Consider the following 22,061-nt stretch of genomic DNA (forward strand, 5'->3'; position numbering starts at 1 on the left):
CGGCCCGGGGGGCGTCGTCGGATGCATCCGCATCAGCCCCGTAGTTTATCGGCAGCATCCGATGGAGATTCCCCACGGCACACAACAATGCTCGGAATCTATGAGTTCATAGCCAAGGCGATCCCAAGCGGCATCGAAGCTTAGCATGGTTTTATCATCCGTATCTCGAGCGTTCAAGATTACCCAACGACCAACACGAGGGTATTTTGAAATGGCCGCAAGTACGCGACTCATGAAACTGGAGGCCCATATCACAAAATCTGGGAGCAACGAGGAAGAGTAAGCCAAGTTCAGAGACTTTAGCTCCTCCATACCTAATTCGCTATAGGTCCCTCTTACCATGCGGATCCTTCGATACACACGTCCACGTATTTGATCCAACGATAGGGCCGTACGCCCCAGGTCGCGCGTACACACCGGAGGATGCGCCACTGGCGAGGTTGATTCGGTTTAACAAAAGCATCTCTCAAGGCGACAAGGGAGTGGGATTGTCCTTGTCCAGCCATCACCCTACAAGACCGACTGCACGGTGTTGATGAAAAGCCTCCAAGACCTGCGCGCTCAACGAACGGCAGCGTACGGCATCGCGGTTATAGACCTGGAGACGATAACCGATCATGACCTGAAGCAGATGCACGACCTTGGCGTACGAGGAATCCGGCTGAACTTCCAGGCTGATGGAAAAGAGATGGACATATCCCACTCGCAAATTACCTTGCAGAAAGCAGCAGCGCGGATCCGTCATTTACCGGGGTGGATGATTCAGTTGTTTGTCCCCGGGCACGCATGGGATGGTAAGATACCGACCATTTTTGCCTTTACACAACTTGCTGAATGGCTTCTGCAGCGCTGTTTGATTGTATATCCACGCTCCCCGTACCTATCATCGCCGACCACCTTGGAGGAATGCAGGGTGCATCGAAGCTCCAGTGCCATCTGGCAGAGCACCCGCTTTCACAGCCGGGATTCTCGTCTCTCATCACACTCGCGAAGGGGGCCAAGGTGATTGTCAAGATCTCAGGTTTGTATCGAGCGTCCAATCGAACAGCGTCTCATTTCGATGATACCCGACCTATCATCGAAGCTTTTGCGAAGGAGATACCGGAGCGGTGTATTTGGGGAAGCGACTGGCCGCATACTGGAGAGGGTAAGGCTAGGGTGAAGAGTCATGACTTGGCTCGCAAAGAGTCGTTCCGAGTCATTGATAACCAGGCCTTGTTAAGAAATGTGAGGCAATGGGTTGGAGGCGAGGTGTGGGGGAAAATTGTAAGGGACAACCCTGCTAGGCTGTTTCGGTAACCTATGTTGCTATGTAGACAATCCATGTTGGACTCAAAGATAGATAACGAAAGACATGGTTCACGCAGTGTAGCAAAAATAGAAGTTGAAGAGGCTGGGGACACTGTATGGGGGGGATTGGTGCCTAAGGTATTAGGATTAGTCATCGCCACCAACGGCGGTTTCCATTTGCCGAGCCGGAGCCAAGCCAAGACTCTTTCCTCCCCAACTTCCCCGGATTTGCACAACCTCCTGAGTCCTCATCTCTCCACTTGCCTCCCATACCTTCTTATCCTCGTCATGGCTCGTTTCATTGATATTGATCAATAGCTAGGCACATGGCGACGTGACAGTGACTCGGCTATCCCCCTTGATGCAGTGGAACCTATAAGAGCTCTCTCCGCGCCTTTCCTAGTGACATGAAGAGGGCGACTGCAGATCCATCCTCTCCTGCAGTGCGCCGACATCGCCCAGGCCTGAGTCGTAGTGTTGCTGCCTGTGAAAGGTGCAGACGCCGAAAGCAAAAGGTACGGCTCAATACGTACGACATACTGAACTGGTCTTCTAACCACTATCTTCAGTGTGACGGGAAGACCCCAACATGTGGCACTTGTGAAGCTGTCGGAGCGCCATGCGTTCCTTCGAGTAGACTTGTGGTGCAGGCGCACTCCGACTGCGACTGTGAAATACTACGGATTCAACTGCAGTCCCTTCAGAAGGAGTATGATGCGCTACTGCAGGTGGTTGAGCAATTGAGATCACAAAAGCCCCTTGAGCATGACCGGTTCGATGCTGCGGTAGAACATATACCTTGTCCCGGCGCTTCTCCCGCGCCCGATCGCCATCACATATCTGGAGCTGGGCATGGTCTACCGCCACCCAGCGACCCCCTTGTCCTGAACTTCGACCGGTCGTACACCGGCCGGATTTTGCGGCCGACGTTTACACCACAGTCAAAATTTGGAGAGGCATATCGGAGTGCTTTGAGTAGTGCCTGGGATTTATGGGGCGACGATGTACTCAATACTGATGTACCCGCCTGTCACAGCAACGCGCTTCCCTCTGGCTTTGACAACGCGGCTTATGAGAACCTAGTGGACGTATTCTTTGAGCGGCGGTGGCCGTACTTACCTGTCCTACACCAACCTAGCTTTGTCAGTGGCCACCTCAAACCTTTCCTCGCCAATTCAGTAAGCAGTCCGATCTCGAACTTCTTAGTGAACGTGGTCTGCGCTATTGCAACGACAGAGAGGTCTCCGACTCGGCAAGAGAACAATCAGCTGCATCGAGTGTTTTTCAACCGTGCTATACAAGATATGCACGTCGTCATACAGGTAGATGATTTTGAGTGTGTGCAGTGTCTTTTACTGCTCTGCATGTATGGCCACAATGAACCGCAGTCGGTCAATATGTGGTACATTACTGGCCTCGCGCTTCAGTTAGCCCTGGGTATTGACCTTCATCGCAAGGAATGCTTAGCCGGCCAGAGTCTTCTACGGTCAGAGATGTTCAAGCGTGTGTTTTGGTGCGCGTATGTAATGAGCTGCAGCATGGCCATCAACATGGGCCGGCCTTTGGGTATCCACGAGAACGACATCACCATACCACCCCCATCCCCATTAACAGATGAGCAACTTGATGAATCTTTCATTGCACCGGAAGCACCATTGCTGCCCCAAATCAAAGATACGTCTACTTTTATCCATATCATTCAGCTTCGAAAGGTCAATGCCAGGGTCTACACATCATTTCATTCCGTCGGCCGGACCCCCTCTGCCCTAAACGAGCTGGAGGCAACGAGAAGCTCCCTGTTTTCGGAACTTGAAAACTGGCTGATCATGGCTCCGAGATACGTCCGCACCTCCTCCACCTTCCAATCCCAGGAGTGGTTTCAGATTGCGTTCCACCATGCTGTGCTGTCGCTTTATCGCCCATCCCGAGCGGTGCCCATGCCCTCATCCGAGGATATTCGGCTCTGCATGGAGTCAGCCATCGGCCTAATCAACTCATACAGCTCGCTGTATGCGCGGAACCGGATCAAGTATACATTCGTTGCTATCAACTCCCTGTTTATGGCCGCCGTCACAATGCTTTATGCCCTACGGGCGTCACCTCCCCTCCGACACGAGCTGAGCAAACCCGTGGTGCAGACAAACATCTCGACTTTTCTGACACTTTTCCGCGGTATATCAAATGGCCGTGCGGTGGGCGAGAAGTGCTCGATGATCATAGAGCGGCTAGGCAAGTCTATTCTCACTCTGTTTGACGAGGCGGAGCCACCAGGCGTCGATTTGGACACGGAATTCCAATCTTGGTTTGGCTTGCACACACATACATTCTCGACGCCGAAGCCAGATGACCCCGTGGGAGAATTACCCAATCATATCCCGGATGTGAGATTCGATGGACCGTGGGAGGACCTCTTCGTTGAAGGCGTTGCGCTGGGCTCGACTGATGCATGGAGCTTCCTTCCGTAAAATACCATCCGAGTAGACGGGATTATCCTTGAAACATTCTTAACGCATACCCACAGCAAGCAGAAGTATGTTCCATGCCTACGAATTTCGGACCCAAATCAGCCTCGATGAGTGCGGCCCTTGGGTTACCGTCGCAGACTCCGGCCTAAGTCCATCTGCACCATGTCCCTGGCCCACCTGTTCGGATCCATCCGATCAAGCAGCCAACATCCAACCATGCAGTAAGTCACGACCTGATATTCACACACCACACGAATCTGCACCAGTTCGGCTTGCCTAATCTTGTTTTTCTTCTCAGCCCTACTCGATCAAACCACCAGAATGTCAAAAACCTACACCTCGAAGGCCTTCCAAGCCCTCAAGCAGTTCTCCAGCTGCGATGTCCGTCCGCCCCTTCCCAGCCTTCCCCCTTATCTCCCCCAATGCCCCAAACCAAGCTAACCATCTTTACATCCCAGATCGGCGACGCACTCGTCAAACTCCGCTACCCCTACGGCGGCTTCCTCGACGGGCTACGCATGCGCTCCCCAGCCTCACCCTCACCCTCCGGCTCCAACTCCAGCAACCTACGCATCCACGGCCCCGCCGTAACCGTTAAAATGATCGAAACGAATACCCCCGGCCCAACACCCCCCCTCCACTTCGCCGACGCAAACCGCCCCGGCGCAATCATGTACATCCAGCAGCCGAAAGGCTTATACTCGGCCTGCTGGGGCGGACTCATGTCCACGCGCGCCAAGGCGACCGGGGCACTCGGCGTGGTTGTTGATGGACGGATTCGGGATATCTCCGAGCACAGGGATATAGGATTCCCCGTATTCTCAGCGGACACGTCGATCTTGGGATCGGGCGGGTTCACGCGCGCGTCGGAGATTGATGTGCCGGTTCAGTTTCGGGAGGATTTATGGGTTCATCCGGGGGATGTGCTTGTGGGTGATGAGGATGGGGTTGTTGTTGTGCCGCCTCGTTTGGTGGAGGACGTTGTTGGGCTCTGTGCGGAGAGGGCGGAGATTGATGCGCGTACTTTTGAGGCGTTGGGGAGGGGGGAGCTTATGGGACCTACTATTCAGAGGTTGCGGAAGTAGGTAAGGCTAGTAGGGGCTTGAGAATATAATGGATTCGACCGTGTTCAGTGTACTCTAACTCTAACCTGGAGAACATATTGAGAGCGAACGATTTCCGTCCCTTCGAGCATCATTCTATCACAACCCTAGTCAACCGGTACATGTTCCAAAGCAATATCCGCCATCCAGGACTTACCAAGCTATTCCGCATGGACCTAAGCTACGCGTTCAACCCATGCAGAGTCCGTCTTGGGCTCCCTACCACTCTGACCTTCGATCCCGTCCCCCCTGTATCCCATTAGCCGTGTCCACCGTGTACTAGCCCAAGAGAAAGAAAACCTACTTATCAACCCCATCCTCAGCCCTCCCCACCGGCCGCGCAAGAAGATAAATCGGTCTCTCAAAGACCGCATCAATCTCCTCCAAACTAAGCCCGCTCGTCTCCGGCACGAAGAAAAACGCATACACAAACGCCACGGCGCAGAACGCAGCGAAGAGCACAAACGCGCCCCACTGGTCTGTCCCCTCCAGCAACGACGGCGTCGCCTTTGTGATCGCGAAGTAAAACAGCCAGTGGAAGCACTGGGAGAGCGCGCCGCCGAAGGACCGGATGCGGTTTGGCCACAGCTCGGCGCCGAAGAGGTAGGGCAGGCTGTAGAGCCCGATTGCCCAGCCGAGGGCGTGGATGAAGATCGCGGCGATTGCGGCGTCGGATGCACCCTCGCTTACGCTGTTGGGCGATTCCAGATACGACTTGAGGTAGCCGGCTAGATAGGCGTGGCAGATTGCTTGGATGGTCACGCCGATCATCATTGACTTGCGGCGGCCGATGACGTCGACGAGGACGAGGGAGGCTGCGATGCAGCAGACTACCTTGGCCAGGGCGTAGAGGCCTGTTGAGTAGACTTTTACGCCGGACCCGGTGATGCCGATCAGGCCGTAGATTGTGGGAAGGTAGTTGGTGATTGAATTGGCGCCGGACATCTGGGCTAGGATGTACGCGATGATGGTGAGCTGAACCCGGCGGAGGTTCGAGCGGACGAAGAACGTGTCTTTGACGATGCTGAGGTAGCTGCTGTCGGTCTGTTCGACCTGCGTTGACATCCCGCTGTACTCCTCTGCGACGTAGCCGTGGGCCAGTGGTAGGCCGCGGAGACGCTCAAGGTTCTCGAGAGCCTCCTGCTGACGATTCTGCAGGAGAAGCCACCGCGGAGACTCAACAACGAAGAAGGACAGGGCAATGCTGATGGCCGGGACGAAAGTCTGCACGAACCAGGGGATCTGGTTCTGGAGATGGCTGGCTGCCGAGACGTGACGCGAGCAGCCGTACACGGTGAAGACACCGATCATCTGGCTGGAGAGCATGCAAACATTAAACCAAAGCGTCATCAGGCCGCGGGTTGCCTTGGGGGCGATTTCCGAGATGGTCATGGGTCCGACGACTGTTAGAGCGCCGATCCCCAGGCCAGCAACGATCCGGCCGACGTAGAGGGCGCCAACATGGCCGTATGCGAAGCACGAGATGAGCGAGCCGGCGATGTACAGTGCCTGGTAGAGGCGCAGACTCCAGATACGTCCTAGACGGTCGTTGACGAGGAAGGATAACAGGGCACCTATTCCGGCTCCGAGGTTCACGAACGAGACGAGGTTGGAGATTGTGCTGTCGTCGAGGTTGTAGGTCTGCCCGAACGATGGAAGCTGTGTTATTGAAGCCGCAGAGCCCTCATCCCAGCCTGTCCATGTCACCCCAATCTATTAGCGTTGAATCGTAGAGGAGGAGAGGGAGGCAGGTACCCTTCGCACAGCCACCGAGAGCAAATGCAATGACAGACAAGAAGAGGCGGCGGTTGTAGATCTCGCGAGGGGACTGCTTGATGGCAGTGATGTACTTGAGTAGAGACGCCTGTTGCTTAGCCATCTTGGAGTCAGTCCTCAAGTCTTGATCAATGCTAAAGAAGCCGTAAGAGGACCGACGCCTTTATACACTTGTCCCGGCCCCGGATCGTCTGGTCATCTCTCCGCATTCTCAGAGTGCCCCGGCCATTCTCCTTGACGGCAGCGGGGTCGGATGCATCCGATCGAGTGGCCACTCGAGTGACAAATCGACTTGACTCGATTGGCGAATGCTCCGATGCTGTGACGTTGGATAGAGATGGGGATAGAGATGGGGATGGGGATGGGGATGGCTGGTTGGGACGCGGGCGAGGTTCCGAAGCTCGAGACCGGCTCCCCCGCGCCTTCCAGAGCGTGTCTCTCACTGTACAGTTGAATATCTACAGTTTGCATAGTTGGAATAGAGGAATCTGCACTATGCAATGTGATTTTGTGAATATCAAGTGCAGGCTAACTACTACCACCCTCCCTGGCCATCAGATTCAACGCACTGCCCGCCTTGAAGTACCCAATCTGCTCCTGCGTAAACGAATGCTTCAACGACGCCTCCCAAACTGGCCCTGCATCTGTCTGCACCCTCATAGCCAACGGCCTCCCCGGCGCGAAAGCCGTTAATCCGATAATGCTAATCCGATCCGAAGCCCTAACGCGATCGTAATCGGCCTCGTCTGCAAAGGTTAGAGCCAACATCCCCTGCTTCTTGAGGTTCGCCTCGTGGATACGCGCAAAGCTCTTCGCGATGATTGCTACGCCGCCTAGGTACCGCGGTTGCAGCGCTGCATGCTCGCGCGAGGATCCCTCGCCGTAGTTGTGGTCTGCGACCACGACCCACGGCCGGCCCTGCGACTGGTAGTAGCGTGCGGTGCCCGGAACGTCGCCGTCTTTTTCAGTAAGCTGATTACGGACTTGATTGACGTTGCCGGTTTCCGCATTCACCGCGCCTATGAGTGTATTATTGGAGATGTTCTCCAGGTGGCCGCGGTAGCGGAACCACGGGCCGGCTGGCGTGATGTGGTCGGTTGTGCATTTTCCTGTTGTTTTGATTAGGACCAAGCAGTCCCTGAAGTCTTGGCCGTTCCAGGGTTCGAAAGGGGAGAGCCTCTGCAGGCGCTGAGACTGGGGGCTGATGTTGACTTCGAGCTTGGAGCGATCGATGGCTTCCGCTGGAGGGCGGACGTATGCTCGGTCTGAATCCTCATAGCCTTGGCTGGGAAGGGCGTCGCCCTTTGGTGGCTGGAACTGGAATTCCTCGCCGGATGGCGTTGTAAGGGTGTCCTGGGTAGGGTTGAAGCTTAGGTCTGGGGAGAACACTTTGGCCATGACCACTTCAGGGGAGGCAAGGAAGATGTTCGTGGCCGGGTTTGAGTCCAGGCGTCCGGAGAAGTTACGATTGTAGGAGGTGATGATGGAGTTCTTGGTTCCCTGCTTCTGTTAGTCGCAGCGATGTGTTTATGGTACATGAACAAACTCACCTTCTGCATATCGGTACGATCCCACGAGCCGCAGCAAGGTCCACACGCGTTCGGCAACATAGTGGCCCCAGCCCTCTCGAACACCTGCATTATGCCGGCCTTTTCCAACGTATCGCGGGTCTGCAAGCTGCCAGGCGACAGCAACAACGGCATTTGAGGCTTAATGCCGGCATCCAATGCCTGCTCAGCGAGGCTCGCCGCACGACTGAGATCCTGGAAAGAAGAGTTGGTGCAAGATCCAATCAGACCCGCGGTCAGGTTTGCTGGCCACTTATTCTCCTTGACTGCCGACCCGAACTCGGACATTGGCGTGGACAGATCAGGCGTGAATGGCCCGTTGATAAGCGGCTCGAGCGAGGAGAGATCAATATCAATGACCTGATCATACTCAGCACCTTCATCAGCCTTGAGCTCGTGCGCAATTCGTCCAACCGCAGCCGCCATATCCGGTCGTCGATTTGCTCGTAGATACTCGGTCATCGACGCGTTGTAGGGAAAGATGGACGTGGTTGCGCCGGTTTCAGCTCCCATATTGCAGATTGTGGCCATCCCGGTAGCGGAAAGAGCCTTTGTTCCCGGCCCAAAGTACTCAATGATCGATCCAGTGCCTCCCTTGACCGAAATCATTCCCGCAAGCTTGTTTATCACGTCTTTCGGCGACGCCCAGCCCGATAAAGCTCCATGGAGTCGAACACCTAGTATTCTCGGCGCAGTCAATTCGAGCGGCAGACCCGCCATAACATCCACGGCATCTGCTCCTCCAACTCCTATAGCGATCATGCCCATCCCGCCGGCATTGGGTGTATGCGAGTCCGTGCCCACCATCATCCCGGCCGGGTATGCGTAGTTCTCCAACACAATCTGGTGAATGATGCCTGCCCCCGGTTTCCAAAACCCCATTTTATATTTTTGACACGCGCTTTCCATGAAGTCGTAGACTTCTCGATGGGCCTCTAGCGCCCGCGGGAGATCAGACGCTTCCCCATCCCGGCTGACAATTAGATGATCGCAATGGACGGTGGTAGGAACTGCGGCCGTGTCCAGACCGGCGGACATGAATTGGATGAGGGCCATCTGGGCAGTCGCGTCTTGACAGGCGATGCGGACCGGTCGGAGGCGTAGCTGCGTCTGGCCGCGGACGATGTGGGCGTCGAATTCATCGTCGAGGTGGCTGTACAGGACTTTCTCCGCGTACGTCAATGGTCGCTTCAGCCTACGAACCGCGTAGTCAGTCTTGAGCCTTGTTTGGCAAAATCAATACGCCTACCGTTCGCGCAGTGACCCGATCCTGCTGGTGAACTTGGTAAAGTCAACCCGCGTGTCTGGTTCAAATCTGCTGAGCGCAGCTGTAGCCACACCTCGACGGGCTCTCGGGGCGTAATGCCGCGGGCACCTTAACGAGTGTGACAAAAGCATCTTGGTAATTGAATTGTCCTCACTTGTCAACGGGGAGCATGGCCTTTAATTTCGGTCTCTCGTTGGAGGTTGGCGGCTCGGTCGGATGCATCCGATGCGGCGGAAAGGCTCCGACATCACAACAAGGAGAGGGGGTCACTGAATTATCCATTGTTCGACTGAATCAGCCACTGATTGTACCATTCTGACGAGGCCATTGTCACGATGAAGGTATGGGGCAGGTAGGTTGTTTTTTGAGGGTGGAGTACCTAGAATCCCCGTCCTGCCGAAAATAAACAGAGGGAAAGAGAGCGCGTCACCAGCGGCTATCCAAGACACTCAGGCATCCTCGATGAAGTTCTACACTTGAGCAGTCCTTACCTACTATAATCATGGTAAGTCAGGTGCGGTAGGGACTATGTTCGCTACATAATCTGAAAAGCAAGACAGTTCATGGCGATAGGGATTTTCAGGAATCCGATATGAACGGCACGAGCAACAATAAGACCTCAACGTCAAACCCCGTCATTTGTACTCTCCACCATCTCCCAGTTGCTGTCCTGGACCTTGGGCAAGGACTCACAGGCCCAGCCAAGCAGTCCAGTCAATGATGGTACCAACGTCAATCACCCGCTGCTTCATTTCCCATCCTTCGCATCCTCCAAGACTTCCTCAAGATCAACTTCAACGCCACACTGGACTTTCAGCTGCGCCGCTAAACGAGCCATTGCGGCGGCTAACGCTAGCTTTGAAGTAACACACTTGTCAGCCCGCACTGCATTGATTTGGAAAGCGATCGAGTCAGGTAGAGTGGGCATTTACATAGGGTGCTGCCCCATTCTGGTTGCCGGCATCCGGGGATTGCTCGCCCACGAGCATCTGTGCAATTTCTCGCAAGTCCTTATTCAGCTCTCCGCAATCAGATCTGGCCTGTGGACGTGACAGCGGCGTGGCGAGGACGGTGCCGAGGAGCGCAAAGGCTGGGAGCAACGAGCTGATCTTCATGGTTCCGATTGAAGAGATTCGGCTACAAGAGCTAGAGAAGACTCAACGAAACACTGTATGAGTTGGTATGCACCATGAAGAAGAGATCAGTCGAGAGAACAGGAAAAGAAGGGCAGCTTTATAGGCACCGCTGCGCCAACGCGAGGACTTGACAAGGACTGCAACGAGCCAACCACCTCTCTACAATATCCTCGTCGATGAGTCGGACCCGTGCATTTGCCAAATATGGCAGTGGGAGCAGCCACCAGTCAATCCGTGATTTTTATGGGATTTAGCCCCCAAGACTTACTATAAGTATCGGCGCGAGAGGCTGCCACTTAGCCTTGCGCGGGGAACTCCGCCCCAGGGCCAAGAAGGCCATGGCTAAGCAGTAGCGTCATCATGCATCTCAGGGCCTCGGGTTATCCTGCTCAGGGAAATGCAACTGTGCACAGAGTGTCTTGCCCTGCGTTATGTGGCTGCATGGCCCAGGCACCATAGGATACTCTCTCACTTGCCCGGATCGGCAGAAAGGAGACCTTGAAGGGTTGCCTCGACAAGCACATTCAGCTACGCGTGTAGTCTACCTCTAACGTGGGAGGTAGTTATCATGTTTTTCTTTTGCAAACTCATGCCTGACAAGGGTTTCACGCCTGCAGAGATATCAGCTTAGGTTAGGGCAAACAACGTTCGACTCACTAGGTATAGACGGTACCCTGAACGTACCCAACGTAAGCGGTCTTTCTCTTGTCGTCCTTCGTAGCCGATTCCCTGGATAGATAGCCGTGGGGTAACGAATAGCATCAGGGTAGCTCCATTCAATGCTATTTGCGTTGCTGGTAAACAGTAGTCTGGTTTCTGTACTACGATTGTCTTCCCATTCACAAGCGAAGACCTACCTAGAGGAGATCCCTTCAATCCAACGCCGCGGATCCGTTTTTCTGAATATCCTCGCAACCTCAACGCAGAACAAGGCAGCCGCAGTAGCCTTGCGTAGTACGGCGGCGGTACTCAAAGCGTGTTCTCGCATTGCAGCAACGGTGTCAGGCAGGCAGCCGTGGGCTCTGGTTGTTCTCTCGGGAGCGAACAATTCCCGTTGGCGATGAATAACCCAGGTAAGGCCCGTCAATGTCAGGTTAAACGCTTCTGGCAACGTCTGGAAGGCAAAGCCGCGGGTCATGATGCCCTTCCACCGCACCGCCGTCTTTGCTGCCGGTGGCCTTATGATTATAAGCCTGATAAGTGTCAAATCAGCCGTGGCGCTGGGTATCATTCTTCCCTTGGCTTCCAAAGCTATTTTTCACATCGTACCTTATCTCCCTGTCCTCGCTTCTTTATTGACGAGCCGCTGGTCATGTCTCTGAGTCGGAGCCCGGGCGCAAGTCCGTCGCTGAGGCGGAGTTCTTCGTTTGGGACCCCTGTAGGCTGAAGGGTGGCTTGGGGCCGCGAATGATCTCCTGGCGATCATCTTCGCACTGGCCATAGTTTCCTTAGGGAACCTCCGAGTGTGTATTTCTTTATGGAGGAAATCAAGAATCATGCGATCTGGCTTTGACGGGACAACCTATGAGGCCGCCTGTGGTGGACACCGAGGGCCGCAAGATTGACGCTCTAACTGGGGGACCTAACCAGTACCTACCGTCAGCACTAAAAGCTTAGCTACGCCCTGCTACTTTGACCCACCATTAGTTCCTTGTCTTTAAGACCTATTTCCATCTCCCCTGAATGTGCAACTTTCCACCCTTCGCACCCCGACCTCGCAATGGCACAATCTCAGTTCGAAGTGCAGGAAATCCACACAAAGGACGAGTACGCCCGCCTAGTCGACGTCCTCTGGACCGCCAACTTCCAGCCTTACAAGTCAGTCTCCTCCTTTACCCTCCCAACCATGATATTGCGCTAAACTTCCCTAGTCCTGTGTTTACAGCCGTCCACCCCGTCACCGGACACACGCCAGAAGACCGCATCCGCGACAAAGCCCTCGACACCGAGATCCGCTGGGCCGCGCACGAGAAGAACCCCGCCTCCCACCTAATCTACGTGATCGATAAACAGAACGGCCGCGTAGCCGGAGGCTGCGAGTGGCTTATCTTCCGCGAGAACCCGTTTCCGAACGGGCCGCAGCCGATTCCATGTACCTGGTATCCTAAAGGCTCCGAGCGGGCTGAGTACACGAGTCGATTCCTCAGCCAGGCGTTCTTCCCGCGGCAGTGTTGGTTTCAAAGGGCGCATGCTGGTGCGTGTTATGCATTCTACTGTCGACTATTTTGGGAACGAAACTGACAGGATGGACGAATGTAGGTGTAAACGCCATGGGCGTCCACCCGGACTACCGCCGCCGCGGCGTCGGCCGGCTCCTCATGCAGTGGGGCCATGACCGGATCGACCCGCTGGGATACGAAAGCTTCATCGAAGGAAGTCCCATTGGGCGCTGGCTGTACGAGGAATGCGGGTACCGGCGGGTTGTTAGCTTGAATATCGATCTGGACAAGAAGGATCCGAGTGAGGAGTGGTCGAGGCTAGTCTATGAGTGTCGGCCGCCGGCGATCTTGCTGCTTTGGAGGCCTCCAAGGGGCGAGTGGACGGAGAAGGTGCCGCCTGGGCCTTGGGCTGTTACGGCGGAAACTTGGAGGTAGGAAACCTCAGTGTAGCTTATCATGCACTCCAAGAGCTATTCGCCCGTTGAGTTGCGGTTTGATAAGGCTGTGATGCCCTAGCCGAGGCATATGCCGCCTTTTCCAGCGATTGACATCACTATGCTTCACTACGCAAGCTTGTTCTAGGATTGACAGGGTATCTTCTGAGACATCCTACAAAACGGCCTGCCAGTATGCACCCAGGATAGAGCTCCTAGTGAAACGTAGGAACAGGGCCGTGCTAATCACGGAAATGACAAGATGCGCTGCAACCAGTGACACTCCAACCGTAAACCCAATCCACGGTACGCGCATTAACGCAGTCGATAAAAAAGTGGTTAATGCTTGCTTAGTTGCATGTGCTTTGACGAGTGCATTGTAGTATCTTATTTGGGTGGCCCTGGTCAGGAGGCTCTGCAACGCTAAGGCCAGGCTATCTGTATTGCGCAGTATATCGTGGAACAGATCCGTATGGGTGCGATCAGGGATGGATTTTCCCAGCGTACCGAGCGTCGAAAGAAGCGGTTCTCTTTTGGCATGAAGGAAAACGGGATCAATATCGCCCAAAGTCGGAGCTGGCAGCGTTTCCAAAGGGTTCGCATGCCTGTCGCCGCCCAGCGAGTTTCCTCTAAAGCTTTGGTTTGAAGAACTATCCCTGGGACTTTAATGCTAACGCAAGCACACTGCGGTCTTGCAAGAAACCGGTAACTTTGACGCACCGAGTTGTCGCCGGCTTGCTGTGGTATTGTAGCCAGGGACCTCGGCTCAAAGGCGGTCCAGGAACTGTTCATTTCTACTGAGAAGATCATGGCTGTGGGGTCGGTAAGGCATGCAGATATCCGCAGCGTTTCAATATCCGAGTCGCCCGTGATATAGCCCAAGGGCCGTCAGTGCGGCCAACGCTAGCAGGTCGCCCCCGAGTGTCCGCTGACCTCGACATTCTTCCTTCTTGGTTAAGGCTGTCGATAACTAGGAGCAATGTTGCCGAGTCACGATTGATATTTGCGAAAGAGTCGCTGTATCCAGGCTGCCATCTCGTTCCTCTAACCGGACCGTCCAGTTCTCCCCAAAGTAGGCTCCCGGTGGATAGCATAAGCTGGCCTCCCATGGGGTGTTATTGAGCGTGGGGGATGGTAACCTGCAATGGAAGGTGACCATATCGGTCATGGACCCGCTAGTATACTGCAGCATGGGGTAAGATTGATTCATGAGCAACTAGCGGGTCAGCCGATCATATGCAAAAGGGTTCAACTTCATCTTGGTCAGAGACAGCGCGACACAGACGACTCGATGATCAATCACGTCAGGTGGACCCCGGAAGTCTCGTAACGCTCTTCGCTGCGGCCCATCATCTGGAAAGGGAAGAGAGGCGCGGTATTTATGCCCCGTGTCGTGAAAGTTTAGTCCCTCTGAAAATGGGTTTCCCGGAAGCTCGGCGAATGTCCAGCTTGTTGAGGCGGGCATCCTGTACCAGTAGTAAACATCGCCCCAGCCATTGCCAAAAGCAGGAATGATTGTGGTGTTCGCCCTATCGGTAAAATTGCGGTTCGTAAGGTCGTTGATGAGAATAGTTGACAAGAATTGAGTTGCTACAGTCACCAGGACCTCTATAACAACAAGTAGAGCAGGGAAGAGTGGCAGAGATCCTTTAGGCCAAAAGAAAGTAGCCAATAGGTCATACGGGCTGACGCTGACAGCTCCGATAATCGAGTAGAAAGGCACATGCCCGGCGAGTGTCAACTCTTTCCAGGATAATGCTAGCAACCATCGCCGTAACCAAGCTAGCCTGCAGCCCAATGATCACCCTTGGAACTACCGTGCAAACTGTTATGACTATGGAGATCAATTCAGCGTGCATAATTCGGAACCATAGCAAAGAAGGCTGTCCGCCCAATAAAGCCGTCATGGACTCTTTCCAGACCAGGCCCCGAATCGTCAAAGGCACAACAAGAGAAAACAAGCCCAGCATGGGGATAAATAAGTTGAGTCCGCCAATGCGCGCCCAGGTGCTTATTGAATTGGACCTAACGATTGGCGACCCATTCTCGGGTTCGTCTTGATCTGAATTGGATGTGGTCGCGTGCAAGGTCCCCACCGAGGCGCAGTCCCCGAGCACCTTAGACACGTAGCGAGCCATAGTGTGTGAGAGCTGCAAACTGGGCTTCAAAGTAGCGAGTATAAGAAGGCTGACCACGGTGTGGGCTTGGGGTTCAGCTGCATAGCTGCTTGGCAGGCCATGGCCAGGCTCGCACTTTTTCTCGCGTACTGGGGCCCAGGCTTCGATATGACGGAGGAAGCATAAGGTATTCATATAGCTCCTAACGACCCAGTGCCTAATCAACCTTGCCAGACCGAGGAGTAGTTATTTGCGGTCAAAGCATGGCTTATACTCCGCAGCTCAATCGTGCCTTGGCATTTGATGGTTGCTGCTTTTAGCAGAGTCGACTCTTCATAATACAGGCATCGAGATCCCGCGATCCTTGGAGTGCCGGACTTGAGCAAGAGCTTTGAGCCTTGTAAATGATCAAGATGAAGACAGAGTCTACAGTCGACGGAGACCCCGATCGAGCGATATCCGTATCATGGTGGATGGATTCACGTTCAGAAGCGTTTCGCCCGCTTGAATTGGGTTGCTTTTATTGGAAAAGGATGGAACCAGCCGCCCTTAAGAAAGGAACTCCTTGCTACCTGCTGGAAAAAAAGCAGTTTTTAAAGGATTTAAAGTATCGGCCGCACTGATTAGCCTGTTGGTAGACCTGGAAAACTGGGGCGAAGTCTCGCGCACGTGATGCCGCGGGCTTAGTAAGAAGTCTGCTCTGTTTATCTTGTTTGCACTGGCCGATGTTCCCCTGCATGTGGCAGCTTGCCCCTGGCGCTTCCTAAATAACCACAGTGATAGTTGTCTTAGCTTTCACACAATGCAAACTCGCTGTCTTCTCAAGGGCCCAATAACATATTCAGTCGCAAAAGAGCGGGAGGATAACATACTACATCAGCTGCAATACCATGATGCTCGAGCCTCGTTCTTCTCTCACTTAAACGCAAACACTGACTGGATCCGAAGAGTCGTCACCCACCACCTCCGCTTGGGGTCGCCTGAGAGATGCCATGTCTCAGATTCAGTAGAGTGGATTCATGGCAGCTTTAATGTTTGCATCCCAGTCACAATTGACCGCTGGAACCATCAGAACCAATTGGGGAGTCGAGTCATGATGCGGTTCCCGCTTCCCTACCGTGTTGGCGAAGCGTTTAGACCCGGAAATGGTGATGAGAAGCTTCTTTGCGAAGCAGGTACTTATGCATGGCTTCAAGGACAGTGTCCCGACGTGCCGATTCCTTACCTATATGGATTTGGATTGTCGACCGGCGGAAAGGTATGTCGCCTGACCAATTCCAATGACAGTTACTGATTGCAGCAGTTTACTCATATTGACCAACTCCCCATATGGAACAGATACTTCCAGAAGTTGCGCCGGTGGTGGTTTTCTCTACTTGGTTTTGGCATGCCGTCAAACTACGTACCCAACAACCAAGCCAGCAGTCGTGGTATTGGTGTCGGGTATGTATTGATAGAGCACGTCGAGGAACCCCAGGGAGCGATGCTATCCCAGACATGGCAGGAGAATCACTCAAACTCAGAGTTACGTGCAAACTTATTTCGGGGCCTTTCTAGAATATTGCTGAGTGTCAGCCGAATACCACTCCCAAGAATCGGCTCTTTCATCATCGACAAGAATGGATATTTACGTCTTGAAAACCGACCACTCTCAATGGAACTCCAGATGCTGGAGAACGAGGAGGTGCCAACTGATGTTCCTCGTGATCTTACTTACTCCACTGTGGAGTCCTATACAGCCGATCTGCTTCACATCCATGACAGCCGCCTCCAGAATCAACCAAATGCGGTAAATGATGTACCAGACTGCAGCATCCAAATGGCGACCTTAGCGGCCATGCGGGCTGTGCTGCCTATATGCTTTTCCCGAGAATTTAGCCGTGGTCCCTTTGTCTTTTCCCTGACGGACTTGCATCAGAGCAATATCTTTGTTGACCAGAATTGGAACATTACCTGCCTTGTGGACCTTGAGTGGGGTTGTTCTCGACCGATTGAAATGATCGAGCCGCCGTATTGGTTGACTGGAAAAGCCGTGGACCAAATTGATGCAGACGAATACAATATTCCCCGAACAGAATTTCTAGAGGTACTTGCGACGGAAGAAGCAGCAATCGCCAACAAGGACATGCTGCGCTTGTCCGAAGTTCTTGACAATACGTGGATGACTGGGACATTCTGGGTTACTTTGGCACTATCAAGCCCTTCAGCTTTATTTACAATCTTTGCAAAGCATATCTACCCACAGTTCTCGTGCGATGGCAACCCTGCCGACGGAGCCCTGCCTTTTCTTTGGGCAAAGAATGCACCGCGCTTTGTTCTTCAAAAGGTGACTGAAAAGGAGACGTACGATCAAAAGCTACGACGTGCCTTTGAGGGTCCGGCCTGATTTATAACCCCGTGCATCAGCTGCTCTACCCCGCCTGAAAATCGGCCAGGTGTCTTCGTCTTGCCTCCGGGGCGATAACGAGTTCAGAATCCGTATCTGACTCCGACTCGACTCCAGCCAGAAACCGAACAGACGATAATGGCGTCGAAAATATGCTCTCAACCTACTAGCAGGTCGAGTACAAAGCATACAAAGGACTGACAAATCATGGAGCAAACATCCTCTACCAAGAGCTGGACAAGGGAAACATCCATCATGAGATCTACAGGAGGGAAGTCCTTGACTTTCCGGCCAGGGGACAAAGGTCCCGGGCCGCAGGGGAATCTTCGTAAGGCGCGACAAAGAACGAGGCCGGGAATATGGGAGGCATGTTTTTGCCCGCTGTTATCGCGTGAGAATGCAGCTACAAAATGTTGAAGAGCCGTCCATCAATGGCATGGAGCGGGGGATTCAGCTTATGTCGTCGAATGCATCGTGAGCTCGACTACAAGCCCAAGCCCGGACGGCTGTTGATAGATAAAAATGACTTCATCCCTTTGCCCATGGTCTGGTCCTATGGGGGTCCTTACGCCCGCGTTAGGCGACGGTTCTTCTCAAACTTCTGCACCCCACAGCTCCCCTGGACCCTACCTCTGGCTCACCAAAAACGTACTTAAATCCTGTGAATAGCTTTTGGAATGGGAAAGCGTACATTGGGAGGTCAGTGTTGCCTTGCCCTCCCTCACCTGTTCTTTGGTACTTTTTCAGGTATTCTCGCCGGCACTCCTTCACTTCACGCGAACAACAACCAACTGAAGTATACAAAGACCTCTAATATACCATATGCCCGGGAGACTCCATCGGGAAGCTCAAGATGGCAACAGGAAGAATGCTGCCGCGGCGGTTCGATTGGATCAGATGATCAAGATACAGTGACGATATCGCCTCAGATCCGACTTGGTTGAAGCGGCCTCCTCCACCCAACCTACTTGGATTCTCCCCTGGGTACTTCGTGGCATTTCAGAATGGAAGGTAATTAGGAGAACTCATGAAAGGTCAACACCCAGGCTCGCGGGGATTTCTGCCCCAAGTTGATGGACTTCTTGTTGCGCCCCTGCATACGCGAGATGCATGCTGATGCTTCTGAGGCGTCAGAATATACACTTCGGCTGTTCGTCTGCACCATGCCGCTGACTGGGTGGGTGAAGAGCTCTCCCTGATTACTATCGCCTGTCAACCAAGGGCAAACAGAGCGGAAATTATGGAGATGGCTGGATGATGGCGAATGCCGCATCCGCTGCTGGAGTTTACTTGGTGAATTCTGTTGGCGGAGGGTGGGTCCGGAATTAGCCCTAATCTCTGAGCTAGGCACTGTTCGCAAGAACTTGCAACCTGGTGGGTAGAGAGTGCTCTCTGATGAACAAGGACTCTTTGACGAGTCAGGGACGATTTAAGTAGCGTAGACGGGAACTCAGAGTCTAGGCAGAGATCGCGAAACCGAAGTGATTGACTTTAGCTATATAGACTTAATGAAAACAGTTGAATTTTGGAAACAAAACGGGGCAGCAAGGGCTGACTGAGTATTACATATAATCAACAATACTTGGCTATTATGGTCTCAAAGCAAGCAAGCACGCTGTGTAATGCATGAGTAAGACAGCGCTATACTTCCCCCTCTCACTTGCAACGTGTTCATGTGACCGCCCGAGGGGTTTTTCTTTGGATCTTAAAAAGCACATCATTCTCTAAAGAACAAGAGGAGAGGTAGGCCAGGGACCTTGAAGAACGTTGATCTCCCTTGTGTAGTATATGCTAACTGATGGGCTTTTGCCAGATCATCACAGTCCCGAGGTCGTTTCCAATATACCTAGTCAAGCCCCGCTGGTCGATTAATACATGTCTCCCGTACACGGCCACTGCGATGCGGCCTTCCAACCCCTCTGCGATCTGTTCGATCGATTGCTGATCGATGGAAGCGAGCTTGGCGCATCGATCTGCGTGAACATTGACGGACGCAACGTCGTGGACCTCTGGGGAGGGTACGCCAACGCGGAGCGCACAAAGGCCTGGGAGCGAGACACCATCACGACCATCTGGTCGACTACCAAGGTCATTACCGCCCTTGCGGCTAACATGCTCATCGACCGTGGCATTTTAGATCCCACAGAAAAAATATCTACATACTGGCCCGAGTTCGCCGCAAACGGCAAGGAGAACATTCTGGTATCGCATGTCCTGAGCCATTCCTCCGGACTGCCTTCTTGGGAGTCCCCGAATACCGTGGAAGACATCTACAATGCTGAGAGGGCCACGGAAAAGATCGCTACGCAACGACCGTGGTGGACGCCGGGCGAGCAGCTGGGTTACCACATCGTCACCCAGGGCTGTCTCGTCGGGGAATTAGTTCGCCGCACGACCGGCCAGTCTCTTGCTGAGTTCATTGCCGATCAAATAACAGGGCCTCTACACGCCGACTGCAGACTCGGGGTTCCGGAACCCGAGTGGTCGCGTACAGCAGATATCATCCCTCCGCCACCCCCACCTGAAGCAACCCCCGCGTTAGACCCGGAAAGCATAGCGTCCAAGGCCCTCGCCGGCGTCCCCATACCACCCGAAGCCGCAATGACAGCAGCATTCCGCAACGCCGAGCTGGGCGCCAGCAACGCATTCACCAACGCGCGGGCCCTGGCTCGAATCGCTTCTGTCGTCGCGCTTGGAGGCACGGTCGACGGGAAACAGTACCTCTCCCCGGCAGCGATTGATCAGATGCTCCAGGAGCGAAGCAGCGGTCTGGACCAGGTGCTGCTTGTGAAACTGCGATGGGGGCTTGGGGTGGGGTTGCCTGTGCCGGAGACCGTGCCCTGGCTTCGGTCCAACGGCCGGCTTTGTTTCTGGTGTGGATGGGGCGGATCGGTGGTGATTATGGACCTGGACCGTCGGATGTCGATTGCGTATGTCATGAATAACATGGGCTGCGGGGTCTTGGGCAGTGAGCGGACGGCGGCCTATGTTGAGACGATCTATAGGATTGTTGACGCCCACTCGGATATCTGAGTCAATCGGATGATTGATGGACGAGATGCAGTCAGCTTACTAAGCGCCCCAATGACCGAGTCCAGGTTACACAGTAATCTCCCCAAGTTACACAGTAATCTCCTCTTACGGCTTCAAAGAATTTGCAAAATACCGACGAAATCGATGACCACGGGGCCGCAACCCATATAGACGGTATCACAACACCAAGAGTCACTGGCAAAAGAGACCATCTCGCTACCCTTGGCCCAGACTCTAGGTCAGTCAGTTGAGCTCCTACCACGACAATGCAAACCATCAAGAGCCTCTGGGTGCAGACGTTCCCCTCGAAACCCACCCTCACAGCGGCCACGCTCCCTCCGCAAACCGGCAAAGTCATCATCATCACAGGCGCCACCTCAGGCCTGGGCTTCGAGCTCGCCCGCGTCCTCTACAACGCCGGCGCAACAGTCTACATCGGCGCCCGCAACGAGGCCAAAGCCAAAGCCACAATCGAGACCATCACCAGCACAAGCCCAAGCTCAAGCACAGGCTCAACCTCAACCCCGAACCCCGGGACCCTCCACTTCCTCCCCCTCGACCTCGCCGACCTCCGCACAATCGCGCCATTCGTCCAGTCCTTCCTATCCCTCTCATCCCGCCTCGACATCCTCTTCAACAACGCCGGCGTCGCCAGCATCCCGCCATCCACCCGCACCGCCCAAAACCTCGAACCACACCTCGGCACAAACTGCGCGGCCCCCTACCTCCTCACCCAGCTCCTCTCGCCCCTCCTCACATCCACAGCCCAGAACCCCTCCACACCACGCAACAGCGTCCGCGTCATCTGGACCAGCAGCATGCTCGTCGACGCGCTCGCACCCCGCTCCGGAATCCGGCAGTCCGACCTGGACCCCGACGCCCCGAATCCAAACATGAATGTCAACTACGCGCTCAGCAAGACGGGGAACTGGTTCCTTGCGGACCGGCTGGCGAAACAGCTTGGCGAGCAGGGCGTCGTCAGCGTCACGCAGAACCCGGGGAACATCTACACGCCGATCTTCGACAATGCGCCCCGGCTGGCGGTGTGGCTTTCCAGGCCGATTTATTATACGCCGCGGCAGGGGGTCAATACGATATTGTGGGCGGGGCTTAGTGAGAGTGTTACGGTGGAACGGGGGGGTGGGTATGTGATTCCGTTTGGGCGGTGGCATCCGTTTCCGAGGAGGGATTTGCTTGAGGCGATGAGGGATAAGGAGGAGGGTGGGGATGAGGCGGAGAATGAGGGGAGGGGGTATGCGAAAGCTTTTGAGGAGTGGTGTGAGAAGGTTACGAGGGAGTTTCGTTGATGCGTTCTTCTTGTGCAGCA

General features: G+C 54.2%; 8 protein-coding genes across 8 annotated transcripts; 6 read left to right on the forward strand and 2 right to left on the reverse strand.

Moving 5' to 3' along the window:
* Positions 1-211: 211 nt before the first annotated feature.
* DSM5745_07102 (uncharacterized protein) lies at positions 212-3,755 on the forward strand (the record flags this gene model as incomplete). Its single annotated transcript, XM_026749118.1, has 6 exons — positions 212-279; positions 329-409; positions 472-794; positions 848-1,295; positions 1,658-1,805; positions 1,860-3,755. The coding sequence occupies 6 exons, from the start codon at positions 212-214 to the stop codon at positions 3,753-3,755; spliced, it is 2,964 nt and encodes a 987-aa protein (XP_026602208.1).
* Positions 3,756-4,076: 321 nt separating this feature from the next.
* DSM5745_07103 (RraA family protein) lies at positions 4,077-4,840 on the forward strand (the record flags this gene model as incomplete). The annotated part of the gene is made up of 2 exons (XM_026749119.1): positions 4,077-4,136; positions 4,214-4,840. 2 exons carry the CDS (start codon positions 4,077-4,079, stop codon positions 4,838-4,840), a joined length of 687 nt encoding a protein of 228 aa, XP_026602209.1.
* Positions 4,841-5,034: 194 nt separating this feature from the next.
* DSM5745_07104 (uncharacterized protein) lies at positions 5,035-6,737 on the reverse strand (the record flags this gene model as incomplete). The annotated part of the gene is made up of 3 exons (XM_026749120.1): positions 5,035-5,107; positions 5,163-6,552; positions 6,614-6,737. 3 exons carry the CDS (start codon positions 6,735-6,737, stop codon positions 5,035-5,037), a joined length of 1,587 nt encoding a protein of 528 aa, XP_026602210.1.
* A 425-nt stretch (positions 6,738-7,162) lies between these two features.
* DSM5745_07105 (Aconitate hydratase, mitochondrial) lies at positions 7,163-9,691 on the reverse strand (the record flags this gene model as incomplete). The annotated part of the gene is made up of 4 exons (XM_026749121.1): positions 7,163-8,134; positions 8,185-9,397; positions 9,452-9,577; positions 9,624-9,691. 4 exons carry the CDS (start codon positions 9,689-9,691, stop codon positions 7,163-7,165), a joined length of 2,379 nt encoding a protein of 792 aa, XP_026602211.1.
* A 2,634-nt stretch (positions 9,692-12,325) lies between these two features.
* Positions 12,326-13,199, forward strand: DSM5745_07106 (GNAT family N-acetyltransferase; the record flags this gene model as incomplete). Its single annotated transcript, XM_026749122.1, has 3 exons — positions 12,326-12,423; positions 12,477-12,799; positions 12,865-13,199. 3 exons carry the CDS (start codon positions 12,326-12,328, stop codon positions 13,197-13,199), a joined length of 756 nt encoding a protein of 251 aa, XP_026602212.1.
* Positions 13,200-16,117: 2,918 nt separating this feature from the next.
* On the forward strand, positions 16,118-17,701 carry DSM5745_07107 (uncharacterized protein; the record flags this gene model as incomplete). Its single annotated transcript, XM_026749123.1, has 2 exons — positions 16,118-16,573; positions 16,619-17,701. The coding sequence occupies 2 exons, from the start codon at positions 16,118-16,120 to the stop codon at positions 17,699-17,701; spliced, it is 1,539 nt and encodes a 512-aa protein (XP_026602213.1).
* Positions 17,702-19,576: 1,875 nt separating this feature from the next.
* Positions 19,577-20,734, forward strand: DSM5745_07108 (serine hydrolase domain-containing protein; the record flags this gene model as incomplete). The annotated part of the gene is made up of 1 exon (XM_026749124.1): positions 19,577-20,734. The coding sequence occupies one exon, from the start codon at positions 19,577-19,579 to the stop codon at positions 20,732-20,734; it is 1,158 nt and encodes a 385-aa protein (XP_026602214.1).
* A 266-nt stretch (positions 20,735-21,000) lies between these two features.
* DSM5745_07109 (uncharacterized protein) lies at positions 21,001-22,041 on the forward strand (the record flags this gene model as incomplete). The annotated part of the gene is made up of 1 exon (XM_026749125.1): positions 21,001-22,041. The coding sequence occupies one exon, from the start codon at positions 21,001-21,003 to the stop codon at positions 22,039-22,041; it is 1,041 nt and encodes a 346-aa protein (XP_026602215.1).
* Positions 22,042-22,061: the final 20 nt, after the last annotated feature.

The sequence above is a fragment of the Aspergillus mulundensis genome (genome assembly GCF_003369625.1).
Source record: "Aspergillus mulundensis strain DSM 5745 chromosome Unknown scaffold_7, whole genome shotgun sequence".
In the NCBI taxonomy this organism is placed as follows: Eukaryota; Fungi; Ascomycota; class Eurotiomycetes; order Eurotiales; family Aspergillaceae; genus Aspergillus; species Aspergillus mulundensis.